This window comes from Netta rufina (genome assembly GCF_964035555.1).
Source record: "Netta rufina genome assembly, chromosome: 2".
Lineage (NCBI taxonomy): Eukaryota > Metazoa > Chordata > Aves > Anseriformes > Anatidae > Netta > Netta rufina.
The window spans coordinates 119,924,805-119,940,240 of record NC_140124.1 but is presented as its reverse complement, the minus strand read 5'-3'; the positions used below and the strand labels follow the sequence as shown (position 1 = coordinate 119,940,240).

The 15,436-nt window shown below is 38.7% G+C and overlaps 1 protein-coding gene across 1 annotated transcript; it reads left to right on the top strand.

The window, feature by feature from the left end:
- Positions 1-3,951: 3,951 nt before the first annotated feature.
- CYP7A1 (cytochrome P450 family 7 subfamily A member 1) lies at positions 3,952-10,615 on the top strand (the record flags this gene model as incomplete). The annotated part of the gene is made up of 6 exons (XM_084306703.1): positions 3,952-4,031; positions 5,273-5,513; positions 6,175-6,785; positions 8,431-8,561; positions 9,471-9,646; positions 10,316-10,615. 6 exons carry the CDS (start codon positions 3,952-3,954, stop codon positions 10,613-10,615), a joined length of 1,539 nt encoding a protein of 512 aa, XP_084162829.1.
- Positions 10,616-15,436: the final 4,821 nt, after the last annotated feature.

Genomic DNA, 15,436 nt, shown 5'->3' with positions numbered 1-15,436 from the left:
TGGCCTGGGGGGAGTGTTGAGCCCAAGTCACATCAGTTTTTTTCACTGATCTTCTTACCATTTATGCCAGGAGCCTGTTTCACAAAGCCAGGGCAAAAGCAGTCAGTATGGGCCGGTCATGGGCAAACTTCTTTTCTGACTGCATGGGCATGGGTTTCCCTTTCAGGCTGGGACAAGAGATAGCCAGCCTTGTACCGAACACACAATGTGCTGCAGAAAATAAAGTATCTGTTAATGAGAGTGGGACACCACAGTGTTTTCAAGCCCTGCTGTGCAGATTGGAGGGCAACTGACTGGGCTTTGGCAGTGGGAAGAGGGACCCAGTGTCTAGCCAGACGACATGTCTATGCCTGAAACTGAAAAGCACCAAAATACCATATCCAGAACTTCAGGGCACCCTACTGGTGCTGGTGAAAAAAATCAGGAAAGCCTTGTGTCCGCTGGTATAAGTGAAAGGAGAATCAAATTTCTCATCTGCTGAATTGTGGGGAGTATCTATGGCAGGCAATGCTCCTGCTTAGATTTATCAGAAAGACATTTTGATACTGTTATATGTGTGCAAATGAAAATGAGAAATGTGGGCAGTTTTAGAGAAATTACTCACGTGGTAGCCTGATGCTATTTGTAAATGACTTTACCATCACACTGCAACACAGTTACACAAGTCATGTAGGGAAAAGACAGGTGTGACTAGCAGCTCTACCTGGTGCTACACACAGGGTAGGAGAAACCACAAGTATCGGTTGCTGGACAAACAGTATTGTGTGTGTTAGACACAAAACTGACAGAAACTTCCAACTTTCTTCTGCTGTTTGGACATAAAAAGGCTGAGGCCTATACACGCAATAAAACTTAGATACAAACATAAAATGGTTAATACTTGTTTAGGATGAGGAAATGACAGTATGTAGTCAAAGATTTTTCCATAACGGAAACAAGCAGCAAGTGGGAAAACATGAATTTTATAAAGTGGTTCTGTTATAACAGGCTATTTTCAGCTGATGGAAAAAGCAGTTTTTGTAGCAAAATATAAGAACATCTGTGCTTAAATGGAAATGGGGTGGGATACTGAATCCTTAGGTGACATGCAAAATGGAGTAGCTTTTAGATTAAGTGAGGGCAAACCTCAATGATATAAAAATGTTGCTTTTTTCTTTTGTTTAGAAAATTTTAAATTGCCTCCAATGTAATGGCATTTGCACAGAATTACCCCATGCTTCACTGCCTGCCTCAGTTTGAAGCCAGGGCAATACCTGCACCTACCAGACCCGTAGCTCAGTGCCTTCAGTGCAGTGCTCAACGTGGCAGACCTTGGCAAAAGGTCCAAATCCTTGCTGTTTTATCGCACAGCTGTAGTGACCTCAGCAAAACTGGTACAAAAGTGAGCCCCCAAAATGACTAAACCCCAGCAGTTTCTCTCTTAGAAATACACTAGGCCCTGAGTGATTGATGAGACATTGCTATATGCTTCCTGAGTCACCTCCTAGATGGCTCGATGCCAGCTGCTAGGGGCAAGCCAGAGTTTGAACTCCCATTGACTATCAACAGAAAGGGAAGAAAGTTTAATCTTAAACGATTAAAACAGCATCATGATAGAAATAACCACGCCATCTTTTCCAATGTTGGGTGACCCAACAACCCTCAGTATGCACATTAGTTATTGTACTTGTTGATTTCAAATAAGAAGCAGCGTAGCTCTCATGACTTTTTCCTTACGTTTTCTTGAAGATTTTAGTCAAAATACAGGAGAACATGTCTATTTAGTGATTACTAAATTAATCTCATACGATCCTTTTACCCCCTTTGAGCACAAAAGTGCTGTCCTACTCCCTGCAGCTTAGCCATAAGGGAAAGCGGGGAGAAGCCACATATTCGCTACCAAATATGAACATGTCCAGGATCACTCCAAGTGCTGACCTTTGGGCAGCTGGTGTGTCTCCAGCAGTTACTTCACACCTGGATTATCTCCAGCCCAGAGCTAGCAGACTTTTTGCTCCAATCTCACACTTGGCCCTTTGCAGTAGGTCCCTGATTTAACCCAGTTCTCCAAGCAAGTCAGTTTGTCATGATCTTCTCCCAGATCTCTCTGTTCCAAGCCTTTGACTCCACTTCCCCCACTAAAAAGTCTGTCATACCTCATGGAGAATTTAGTCAGTTCTTCCATGGAAATTCCTGTCACTTGGGAAGGGCCTGTTGGCAAGGTGTCAGAAACTGGGGTGGTTACTGCTCAGACATAGAGAAGCATCTTGGTTTGTAATCTCTTGAGTTCATAGTGGTAGAAGAAGGTAAGGAAAAGGCTTGAAGCTTGGGAGTTAAGAAATTGAAAGGATTTTGAGTTTTAGAACAGAAAGTTGTGGAATCAGAGAGTGAGGAAAGTGCAATTAGAATTCAGAGCAGTGCGTGAGATAAGTAGAGGAAGTTTGGGGGTGATTTCTATTAATACAGTAGTGAGACAATGCCAGGATTTGTGATATCTGATTAAAGCAAACGTCAGAGTGAAAGTGGCTGGTTGGATGGAGAATTAGAAAGGTCTTAGCAATGTGTGGGCAGGGTATCACAGAATCACAGAGTGGCTGAGGCTTAAAGGGACCTCTGGAGGCCATCTGCTCCAACTCCTTCAGGGCCACCCAGAGCAGGCTGCCCAGAACCATGCCCAGGCAGCTTCTGAATATCTCCAAGGAGGAGACTCCACAAATTCTCTGGGAAACCTGTGCTTAGTCATGGCACAGCACAGAAGTGCTTCCTGATGTTCAGAGGGAGCCTCCTGAGTTTGTGCCCATGGCCTCTTGTCCTGGCACTGGGCACCACTGAACAGAGCCTGGCTCCATCCTCTTTGCACCCTCCCTTCAGGTGTGTATAGACATCATTACTCAGATTACCCCTGAGCCTCCTTTGGATGAGCAGTCCTGGCTCTCTCAGCCTCTCCTCATAGGAGAGGTGCTTGAGTGTCTTGATCTATGGCAGAACTCAATGTGGATGATCAAAGAAAATGAGTGCATAGGAATGTATTTAAGCAGAAAGGAATCAATCAGAAAGAAAATGAAAAAAAAAAAAAAAAGGGGGTGGGGTGGGGTGGAGGATTTGTCCTCTGGGTGCTGAAAATTCAATACATTTTTCAGAGCTTCTGGGAAATAGGACCAGAGACCATAGGCCATAAAATTAGCTGAATTGGTGCTGTGCTGTACAGCATGGGTCAAAGATAGAAAACAGAAGAATTAAATTGAAAAGTAAAGGGTGGATTGGAGATCCAAGGGCATTGAGTGAAAATAAAACAAAAAACACTGTATGATCATACAAATCTCTTTTATTTTCTCTTTCACTGCATTATAGAAAATACATGCCTCTCTTTCTGCTAGGGAAACTTTGTTAGAGGGAGCAAGTCCACCCTTTTACCCACAGCCAGACCTCTCCCATTCCGTCTTGCACAGCAGAGTCAGGTCAGCCCACACAAAGGAGAAGAGCAGGGATGGGCAGGCTGGTAGCCAAAGGACAACACGATCTTCAGCCACCATTTAGCCCAGTCTGAATCCACTGGACACCTGTCAGCAGCCATTTGATTTATTGCTAAACTTGAACTATAGACTGTAATTGGTAAATCTGCAGGATAGATCAAAACACACCTGAGAGACCTTCAAATTATCAACTATTACAGCTGTTTGATTACTTTGGAACCACTACTGATACCCGATATCAGCTCAAGGCCATGTCTGCAACTGGCTGCATCAATCCAGTGAAGTGCTCTGCAGAAAGATGTCAGAATAGAGACAAAGTGGGCTATGTCCAGAAAAGGTTAATCAATAGCTTGCAAAGTTGACTGAGTGTCATTAAATACAGTGGTGCACCTACTGTATATAAGATGTGACCTGTTGTCTGTATCATTCTCAGTCACCATTTCTGCTATACTGGTAGTTACCAGGTTGTCCACCTGGAAGATTTTGTGTACAGCCAGAAATGTTCATATCACCATGGATCTGGGGAATAGTAATAATACTCTGTTGCAGTTTTTGGTTTCTTCTAGGGAGGAGGAGGAGGTAAGGAATCTGTTTGAAAATGTATCTCAGTATACCATGTCTTTACTTCTGACAAAGATACTGTATATGTGCCTAAAACTAGTATAATCTTAAGTTTATCATGTGAATAAATGCAGGTAGATAAATGCAGGATAACATGGGCAACAAGGTACTTTGTTTTTTTGAGAGATTTATGTTACAACAGAACTTGTCCATACAGGCTTTTAATAATGGTGAGTTAATGCCTAGGCATGTGCCAATACTAACCTATGCATAAATGAGGAAATTAAAACGTTAATATACATGTTCTGATTTCCTAAAGTACTAGGTTATATCTTTACCTGCATTTTAATTGCAACTAATACTTACTTCTATCTAATTATACTTTAATGCCTACTTAAAAACATTTTCATATTATCAATCCGTCCTAACTAGTTATACAGAGCAAGTATATATTTGCTTATCTGTTGTAATTTTATATTTTTCAGCAGTCTTTTTCTTGTTTTACTATAAAAAAGTTTAATAAAAAGGTAAAAGTATTTAAGTTCATATAATAATAACCACCTGCAACATAGTAGAATATAACTAAACTATTATCTGAAAGTTATTTTAGCAGCCATGGTAACTGTATGCAGGGAAGTAGTTTTCTGACTGTTGGAATAAAAAATATTATTTAAGCATATGCTTAACATAAAGCATGTTCTTAATGATGCTTTCCTTGAAAGACCAAATCTTATGCTTACTGAAGATCATGGCCAAATTCCCACTGTTTTCAGCAGGACCTGGTCCAAATGGGATATGCCAATAATAACAACCTTTCTACACTCAAAAGGCTATTCTCTTTGGTTCAAATTGTTTTGTGAATACCACTGCCAAAAATGTTTCAGACAATGTTAGCAGGAAAGATTATTTATTTATGGGGCAATTAAGCATCTGTGCATGTTAGGTAGTGGCAACAATACTGCATTTAAATAGATGAAAAATAAACTCTTGATCTAGGGAAAATAAAAGTGACAAAGTCAAACTGTGTTGTTATGCTTATCATAACACATAAGTAAGTTATTCTTTTTTGTATACAACAGACATCACAATAGGATTACTCTTTAAAGGCAAAGAAATTACTTATCAACAGCAGCAGAAATCAGCTATTACTAAAAGCTTCGCATCATTGTTTTACTTATCTTTACTTACCTTTGCTTACTCTCCTAGAGGAGACATCTTGATACGTACTTCTAAACTCAGCTCTTTTTTGTGTTTTGTAGGCAAAAAGGAGAGCCACCACTTGAAAACGGGTTCCTTCCATACTTGGGCTGTGCCTTGCAGTTCGGTGCCAACCCCCTTGAATTCCTCAAAGAAAAGCAAAAGAAGCATGGCCACATTTTCACTTGCCGAGTAGCGGGGAAATACATTCATTTCCTCACTGACCCTTTTTCATACCATTCATTGATACGCCATGGAAAACACTTGGACTGGAAAAAGTTCCATTTTGCTACTTCTGCCAAGGTACCATGTTAAAAGTGGCTTCAATATCTAATGTGTAGAATCTTCTGGCAGGACAGACAGTACCTAGTTAAACCCTGTAGCATAACCATGCCTTTGAAATATAATTGACTTCACATTTCTGCACTTGTATCGGTTTAAAACATTGGAGTCTTTTTTTTCCCCCCTTTCCTTAACAGAAAGGAAATTTACAGTAATTTGGATTGTAAAAGAAGGACATTTAGTCAGGTAGTATTCCTAATTGCTAAAGTAGAAACACAGTTAGCACCTTTTTTACAAAATGATATATGGCTTGCTGAAGCTGAAAACTTCTTCAGGAGGTTCTCAGCACTGTGGAAGATTAGCTCCCAATGTCTTAAAAAATGATGCAACACAGTAGAAGTTCAATCAAACTCTTATTGAAGTAAGCAAAAAGGGTCCTTCTGATGTCAGTGGGAGTTGAATGAAGCTCTAGGTAACCACATCTATTGTAAACATGCTTGATTTTATTTTCATTTGCATTCTTAACCACTATGAGAAAGTATCAGTTCTAGAATTCACAGTCCTTATTATACTTTCCTTTAGTTAGATATAAAGTTATGCTCTGGCTTTAATTTCTGTTAGACTTTATCATCAAGGTTATGACAGGTCTTATTTATCATGCATGCAATTTATTTTGTGACAGGCTTTTGGGCATGGTAGCATTGACCCAGCAGAGGGAAACACCACTGAAAATTTTCATCAGACTTTCATTAGAACCCTTCAAGGTAACGCCCTAGATGACCTCATCAAAGCAATGATGGAAAATCTACAAGACGTCATGCTGCAGTCAAGAACATCTAAACTTCAGTTTAATGCCTGGACAACAGAAGGACTTTATAAGTTCTGTTGCCAGGTGATGTTTGAGTCAGGCTTTTTAACACTTTTTGGTAAAGAATTTAATTCAAATCATGAGAAAAATCTATCAAAGCAGGAGACCGAGAGAGCACATATTCTAAATGCCCTTGAAAATTTCAAGGAATTTGATAGAATCTTTCCGGCTCTTGTGGCGGGGCTGCCTATCCATCTATTCAAGAGTGCCCACAGTGCACGTGAGAAGCTGGGGGAAGCACTGCTCCACAAGAACCTCCTGAAAAGGAACAACCTCTCTGAGCTTGTCACCCTCCGCATGTTCCTGAATGACACTCTGTCAACCTTTGATGACATGGAAAAAGCGAAGACCCATGTGGCAGTACTCTGGGCCTCGCAAGCCAACACCATTCCTGCCACATTTTGGAGTTTGTTCTATCTCCTGAAGTAAGTCCCAACATTTCTTGCTTCCAAATGAGAAAAATAATGTCTATTTTCTTTCAGAAACCAATTCACTACTATGGGTAAATTCCACTGCTTGATACTTCAGTATCAAGAAGCTTACTGATTACAACACAAGTGGCATGTTGTGGACTTCTGCAGAACCCCCCCTTTTCTTGCCTCAGACCAAGTAGAGGTACCACAGAACAATGCCGTAGAAGATTTTCAAAAATACTTCAGGGCAATGCCTTGAATCCTAGCATTAAAAAGTAACATGTGATGTACATCATAAAGGAAAATTTGGAGTAAGTTTATATATGACACTAAAAGCGCTGGTTGCAGTCAGAATTTTAATTACACTGAAGGCTCCCAGTATAATCAGACATTTTTAGACCATCTCACTAGAGCAGGCAAAACAGGCTTTAACTTCATGGTTGATTTAACAGATATTTAATAGACAATAGTTTATATGTTGATAGATTCTACTGAGGTTGTAGTAGTTATGCAGCAATATCAACACAGCAGCTCCCTGCTGCTTTCTTCACCCAGGCTGCAGCAGAGCTCTTCCACTTGGATAAAGCTGTTGTGGCAGCATGAAGAGTGAGACACAAAATCCTCAACTATTCATACATGTTTTAGGCCAGTGATTTGAGATTCACTTGGGATATATGTCCAAATTACTCAAGAGAAGGAAGGGCATTCAAAGCCTTAAGTGGGTGAAGATTCCTGTACATAATTTCCTAAATTTCCAGAATAGACTTTCCTATGTAGAATTTTCCTAACTTTAGATATCTGCAGTATAAACTGGAGCTACTGAGTTTGTTACTTATGAGAGGAGAGCACAGTTCAGATAAAACTATTAATTGTCCATTTTAGAGTGAGTATACTCCATGGAATATAAACTACCCCAGCTCTTAAGTATATATCTAAATTTCTAATGTTTTTATTTAGCCAGTGGCTTGTAATCTCATACCTACCAGCCAGTGCCAATAACTGGGGTTATTTGGTACTTTTTATTCTAAGAAAGCATTGGCTTAAAGTGTCCTGGCTGATCATGCCTTCATAATGACAACACTGTTGAATCCTGCATTGTTATCATGCATATTGCACCATATATTGTTCATGTATTCCATGTCTGAAGAAAGTCTAAATAGTAAAGGGTACTATGTGGACTTTTAGCATTTGGAAGATTCTTTTCAGACAAACAGAATAGGACATCACATAATAGGACATCATCCAGGATAAGTGATGTTATAAAACTGATTTATGATCCCCTTCCCAAATCTTCTACCTGCAATGGAGCTCTTTCCTAATATACAACTGATAGTTTCATTTCTTATTCTTGGCATTGCTTTTTAGTGACATCACTATTTATTACCTCTGTTACGCACATTAGTTCTGTCCCACCTGTCATTGGAGACAGATCAAATACTTGGGGTTCTTTTCCTTTATAGAACCTATTGTATCTTTGCCAAAAGGTGAAAAAGTCTAATTGCATAAGTAGATTTTGCTTCAACATTTTCATTTTGGAAGGTTGTACTTGTCAGCTAACAAACTAAATTTTATTTGGGAATAAAATGAATGGCACAAAGTCTTTTTAAACCGTTCTTAAGCATAACATTATGTCATACTTATGCACTTTTGATTTTAGGAATCCAGAAGCAATGAGAGCTGCTATCAAAGAAGTGCAAAGCATTTTGGAAAGTGCTGGAGAGAAGATCAGCTTAGATGGCAAACATATTTCCTTGAACCGAAAACAGCTGGATAATATGCCAGTACTAGGTATGACTGTTTTATGCAGGAGTACCAGAAATCACCCCACAATTTTCACAATCTTCTATTTGTCACCATATGAGCACTTTCTATGGAATTACTATTAACCAGCAAACACCAGAACAAAAACCTTTATGTTCCCTGGCAATGGCCAACACAATCAGTCTTCCCAGTATCAGAGGTGGTCCTGAGTGTACCAATTCACATTAATAGCATTTTTTTTTTTCCATGGGTAATGGCATGTCGGAATACAGTGTGTGTCAGCACAACTATTCAGTGTTGGACACCCATGGATAATTCAGAACAATATTTTGTTTGGTAACGGCTTTAGATCAAATAAAAGGGTGTTGCCAAATTGTATACGGCAGCTGTTATTATGTCAAGCAAGATCTTCTAGTACCATTACTGGAATTTCTTCTTAATGTTTTTCAAATTACAGGCACATATTTCAAGTGTCCAAATTACAGGGAAGAGTTTTGAAAATGTCACTGTTTGACTACTGCTGATTTCTTTAATCAGTTTATATTGAAATGAAGCAAAAAACAAGGTGCTCCTGTGCACCAGCACTAAAAGTTTCAGAAAAGCCTGATCACTGCACTGTTTCCCTTTCTTGTTATGTTTTCATGTTTTTCTTTACTTCAGCTTAAAAGTGTGTCTCACTTTCAAATATTCTGTTGCATCAGCTATGAGTAATTTTCTAGGGGAAAGCGGATTATATTCTCAGTGTTATCTGCAGAAGGGATAATAATGCTAACAAGAAATGAGAAAGATACTTTCTTAGGCATTTATGAAGTTACTGTTAAATTATTTTTTTTAATAGGCTTTAATAGTGGGTTTGAAATAGCTCAAAATATGTCCTCCCCCAAGGACATATAGATACTATTTCTGTGGTAATCATTCCTTTTCCTCTCTCTATAGATAGCATCATCAAGGAGGCAATGAGGCTATCGAGTGCATCCATGACTTTCCGAGTTGCTAAAGAGGATTTCACTTTGCACTTAGAGAATGATTTTTACAACATTCGCAAGGATGATATTGTAGCTCTTTATCCTCAACTTCTGCATTTTGATCCAGAAATCTATGCTGATCCTTTGGTAAGTATTTATCACAGTGCATTAAATTCTGAGCTCTAGCAGAAGCCAGCATGTTTTTTAATAGAGCACTTACCAAGAATGCTCTACAGCTGTTACTCTGTTGTGCTCCAGACAGTCTGTTCTTATGCCTGGAGTCTCAAGGATAGGCAAGAACTACCTGCAAAACATGTTTGGGTGTAAACAAAAAGTGTACTGGAAGCCCAGGAGAGCCTTTTAGCTTTTGTCTTCCTCAATAATGACAGATTACCACTTGGGGAGGAAGAAGAGGAGGAGATTGAGAGAGGGCAAGGATAAGGATAATATTTTCTCAACAACACAGGATGAGAAACCTTCCAGTTCAGATGCATGAACAAGGATGCAAGCTGTTCTGCTTATTTTAAGAGGTTAGAAGTTATCAAAACTTTTAAGAAGTTATCAGAAGGATTCCCTAGCTTGACTCTAGCAAAGATCCTGAGATGATATTGTCCCACATGCCAGAACTTTTCAAGGACTACCCTTTGCAGAAAGCACCTTAGGGCCTGGTACTACCATGAAGCACAAAAACTGTCCTGTGCAGTATTTACTGCCTGAGGCTTTTCCCTCCCAGCCTGCATTTTGTGTCTTAATAGCATTATCCAGTCCTTGGAGTTATTCAGATATCAACTAACTCTTTTGTGGGTTTTATTACAGACATTCAAATACGATCGCTATCTCAATGAGAACGGAGAAGAAAAGACTGACTTCTACCGCAATGGTCGCAAGTTGAAGTATTATTATATGCCATTTGGGACAGGAATAGCAAAATGCCCTGGCAGATTATTTGCTGTCCATGAAATTAAACAATTTTTGGTTTTGATATTTTCATACTTTGAGATAGAGCTTGTGGACAACAACGTGCAGTGTCCTTCTTTAGATCAATCCCGTGCAGGACTGGGGATTTTGCAACCATCCAATGACATTGATTTCAGGTATAGGCTGAAATGTCTATGAATATATATATATATTATTATATCTATAAACTGTGTACAGTATAAATACACTATATAACATATATTTTGTATATACATTATGTATGTGTGCAAGTGAAACATTGTAAGTCTCAGGGGAAAATCCATAGGAAGATGCTACTTCATCAACCTAATAGAGAATACATAATACTATTATGGTGGCAGCAGAAAATGGGTTTAATGCATGTTGTTGGTACAAAAGTTACTCCTTTTACCAACCATTCTAAAATGCAAGTTGTGACTTTGAGTTGTGTGTGTACAATAGTTCATTTTTTTTCTGCCAGCAAATACCTTCCCAGAGTAATATAGTTAAAATTTCATGAGGTAGTTCAAAATAATTATAAAAATTCAACAAGAGTTAAACCATACTCTTTTTTTATAACTGAAATGTTGGAGGTGGAGGGTTCTCACCATTGGTGAAATAAGATTTTTATAGTATAAAGGCAGACTGGGGGAGGGGAGAATTTCCTGGGGAAGTACCTTTATGTTTTTATTAAAAACTAGAAAAGACTTGAATAAAATCTACAAAATATTTCACGTTCTAGTGAAACTGCAGAACCTGTATCATATTCATTGTAATATATATTTCTGTTCAGAAAGTTTTAACTGTATTACAATAAATGATATTATCTGCACTAAATGCTTCTCTAGACTGTTGGTTGTTTCAATGTCTTAACATTCTCAAAGATTTATGCACTCATCCCTAGCCACCTGAGCCACCTTTAAACTAGCCAGCTCAAACATCATAGAATATCCTGGCTTGGAAGAGGCACACAGGGATCATGAAGTCCAACTCCTGGATCCACACAGGACCACCCAAAAATCAGACCATGTGTCTGAGAGCACTGCCCAAATGCTTCTTGAATTCTGGCAGGCTCAGTGCAATCACCACTACTCTGAGGAACCTGTCTCAGTGCCCGACCACCCTCTGGGTGCAGAACCTTTCCCTAACCCCCAGCCTGACCCTCCCCTGTCCCAGCTCCATGCTGTTCCCTTGTGTCCTGTCGCTGTCCCCAGAGAGCAGAGCTCAGCACCTGCCCCTCCGCTCCCCTGAGGGAGCTACAGGCCACCATGAGGCCTCCCCTCAGCCTGCTCTGCTGTGGGCTGAACAAACCAAGGGGCCTCAGCTGCTCCTCATACATCTTCCTCTCTAGACCCTTCACCATCTGTGTTGTCAATACGGAGATAAGTAAATAGCCACCAGTGCTTATAGTTGGATTTTGTACCCTTCTCTAAATTCCGTATATCCATAGGCCTCCATTGGTCATACTCCATAGATCTTCCTAGTCTAATTCCATTAAAGCTACTATGGATATGCCCACACATTTCCCACACATTTATTTTCAGTGGTGTCATGTCTGTAAGAAAAATCATTTCAGGCATATCATTTGGTTCTCTGTAACATCCTGTTCCTTTCTGCTGCAAATGATGGATGGGTGTCACAAAAGTCCAGTTTTTAATGAAACATCTTTAGGCTGAAAGAAAGAGTTTTCTTATCATCTGCCAGTGAAAACAACAAATGGATTTAAAATATTGTTGTTATCCTATTTTTTATATGCTTCTAAGGATTTATGATCTGACCTTTTGTCCTCGAATCAAATGTTAGCCTCATCACAGAAGATGAGATACAGAACTATTAGATATTTTCAGATTTCACATTCTACCAAGACATCAAATCTAGCTGATAAAGCTCTTCCTAAACATGAAATTTTACCAGGACCCAGGCCTTGAGCTGCTTTAAATTATGCATCTGTTTCTATTCTCACTATCCACTGTACTAAATATTCAAAGGCAAAGAAAAAGATTCTGTAGTGTGTGACTATTACCTGTGTGTTACCCTTGTAAATTTATTTAAACTTTTTTTTCATTTTCAAAAGAGAACAAAGAACACCACATTGTTGCCATTTATAATATCTATAATATTTAAACAATTAGATATAATGAAAGTGGCTTTGAATTATTAGTTTGGTTCTCTTGGTAGGGGAAGTGCCCAGTCGTAGGTACAGCCTCTTTTCATACTTCTGTCAATTATGTTTTTGTATGATTTATATAAATTACAGCACATTCATTGTAAGTTAGTATTGACTCAGAGAACACATGAAAGCCTGACATTATCATAATTACATATGCCCTGGCACATATTATTACTATTAGAGTATCTACTCCTCCTTTCTTAAACAAATCTTTCCTAAAACGACAGGTTTTGAGAGTAGCAAGTCTGTGCAATGTTTTAAGCAAAATAACCTTCCTTGATGAAAATGAATTCAAAACAGAACTGCAACAGTAGATAATGGAAGACAGCACAGGAGTTATTAAAGCCAGCATCTCCATGGCATTGACACTTGGCACTTTTTCTTCCATCCCCTGATGTATGATAACCCTGATCCATTGGATCTTGCCTACAAGTTCAGTTAGAGGCAACCATCCACATTTTTTATTGCAGCAGACATGTAAGAAGAAACTCAGTTTCTGTTTGAGCTTTGTTTTTTTTGTGTTTATTTCTTTTTGTTTGTTTTAGTGAGGATTAGATCAGTCTTTAATGTTCAGAATGTACAAGATAAATGCTACAAATAAGTTAGGGTTTGTCTATAGCCTTCAGCTACTTTTGCACCAAGAAGGTGAAGACCAAATAAATTAAAAAAAAAAAAAAAAGTTGTAAGGTTCTGTGACTAGACAGCTATTTACAAATTTATGTTTGTTTTTGAAGTCAGTGCTAAATTGTTGCTGACATTATAGAACAAAAAGTGCTTCATTGCAACCTGCATAAATCCCTATGAATTTCCAATGGAAATAATGTAAACTGCTACTCTTAAAACTCTATTTGCAATTAAAATAACTATACTGTTTTATTTGCAATACGTGTTGATGCACATGATGAAAAACTTTCCTTTAAAAATTATTTACTGCAATATGGAAAGTAAAAGCTTTCTTTTTCAAAGAAACTTTTATAAACCCAAGCTTAATACAAAAGAGAGATACTCCTGCCAAGGCAGATATGACTAAGGAATGACTAAGGAATGGCCAGGAGAACTCCCAAGACATTTTGTGTCTGAGGTATTATGGTCCATCTTATAACCGTGTCCAGGAAACTTACCTAACAGTGGATGGATGATTCCAAGACTTGTGTTAAAGAGGGAAAATGCATTCCTTACCAAAATGTAATACCTGTAAGAATGGGAGAACTCGTGAAATGATGTCTCTAGTAGGAAGGGCTACCTGCAAATGTGCTTCAGGATTCACAAGAGGGTAATGTATCTGGATTTGACTTCTCCAGCATCTGTCTGTGGCCAGATACACTGGCCAGATACACTGGCCAGAAATGTGAGGTAGATGTGAATGAATGTCCAGCTTCCATTTGCACATGGATAAAGGTCCAGGCTGAGACTAGCTGAGACTAGCTCTTTAGGCCTTCCAGGACTGCATAGTCATTCTGGGCCAAAAGCCAATACCAATCTAAATTGTAACTTTTATCCCCATCGAGAATTGGAAATCAATTAGCGTCAAATAAAGTGAACAGTGAGACATGGGTCCTCCAACTGGCTTGGTCATGCTAGTGTAACTGAGCAAAGTAGTACCATGTTAAAAAACAAACAAGCAAACATGTGAATAAGGGTCATGTGAATAAGGTCTATGACCATACGAATTGTTTAGAGTTGGGCTGGCAATGTCCACAAACTGCTTAGGGTCTGGCTATGTTGTAAAGACACCATCAAGTTCTAGCCAAATTCTTTTTAACCAGCCACCCCACCTTTCTATAAACTATTTATAAAGATGCATAAATATATCCTCTTTAATCTAAATCAGAGGATTACAACTTTAAGTTTTATCAGAAATATTTTACAGGCTGTAACCACAAATTACATATGCATATACTAGGATTTTATTTTATATATTTTATTTTATATTTATTTTATTTTAGACTTCCATCCACATTCTTTATGGGATTTAAAGCAAATATGCCATATTATGCAAATGTTTTGTATTTTACCTTTGTTACTGGTCTATGCTTTTATAAATAAATAATAATATTTAAAAAAAGGAAGAAAAAAGGGAAAGAAAAAGGGAAAGAGTTTTTTTTTAGAAGAAACACTCCACTTTTTTCTCCTATCACATCCCTTCAGTCATGTTATTTACTTGATTTAAACCTATTAAGAGCAAGACCATTCATAGACATAGCTCCAAGTGCAGGCTAATGATCTATCCTGCACTAAAGCCTTTCTACAAAGAATTTACAATAAATCCGACTCACAACCATCTACTGCTCTGAGGTACCTGAACCAGATGAAGGTTCATTCCATTAGGAATGTGGGGAGACTACTTCCAAAAGACAAATCTTGGCACTAGTTCATGCAACACAACTATCTTGTAATAATAGTAACACAGATAATAATGGACAGATTTTGTACACCTCTCCCACAGAGCTAATTCAAAGATTTACCATGAGAGGCAATGAGAACATTTAACAAATCATAGCAGGCAGGAGAATCCATATACCCATCCCACCTAAGTGCAATGCCTTAACTGCAGACTCATTACAAACTGGGAGAAATCAGACCATACACAGGGTCCCACAGGGATGGCTCAAGTGCTCCTGCCAAAATTCCCATGGGAGCATGGCCATTGCCATTCAACTTCCCATCACTGCTCTTTTGCTGGGGTAGGAATTCTCAATGGACATCTGGACCCACAAGCTGTGAACTGGTACTCATTGGGTAAGAAATGTAAAACAAGAGAGGTGATTGGTTCTTCTTGTCCAGTTCTGAACTCCTGTAACAGAAGGAGCATATCAGCATATCTTCAGAGG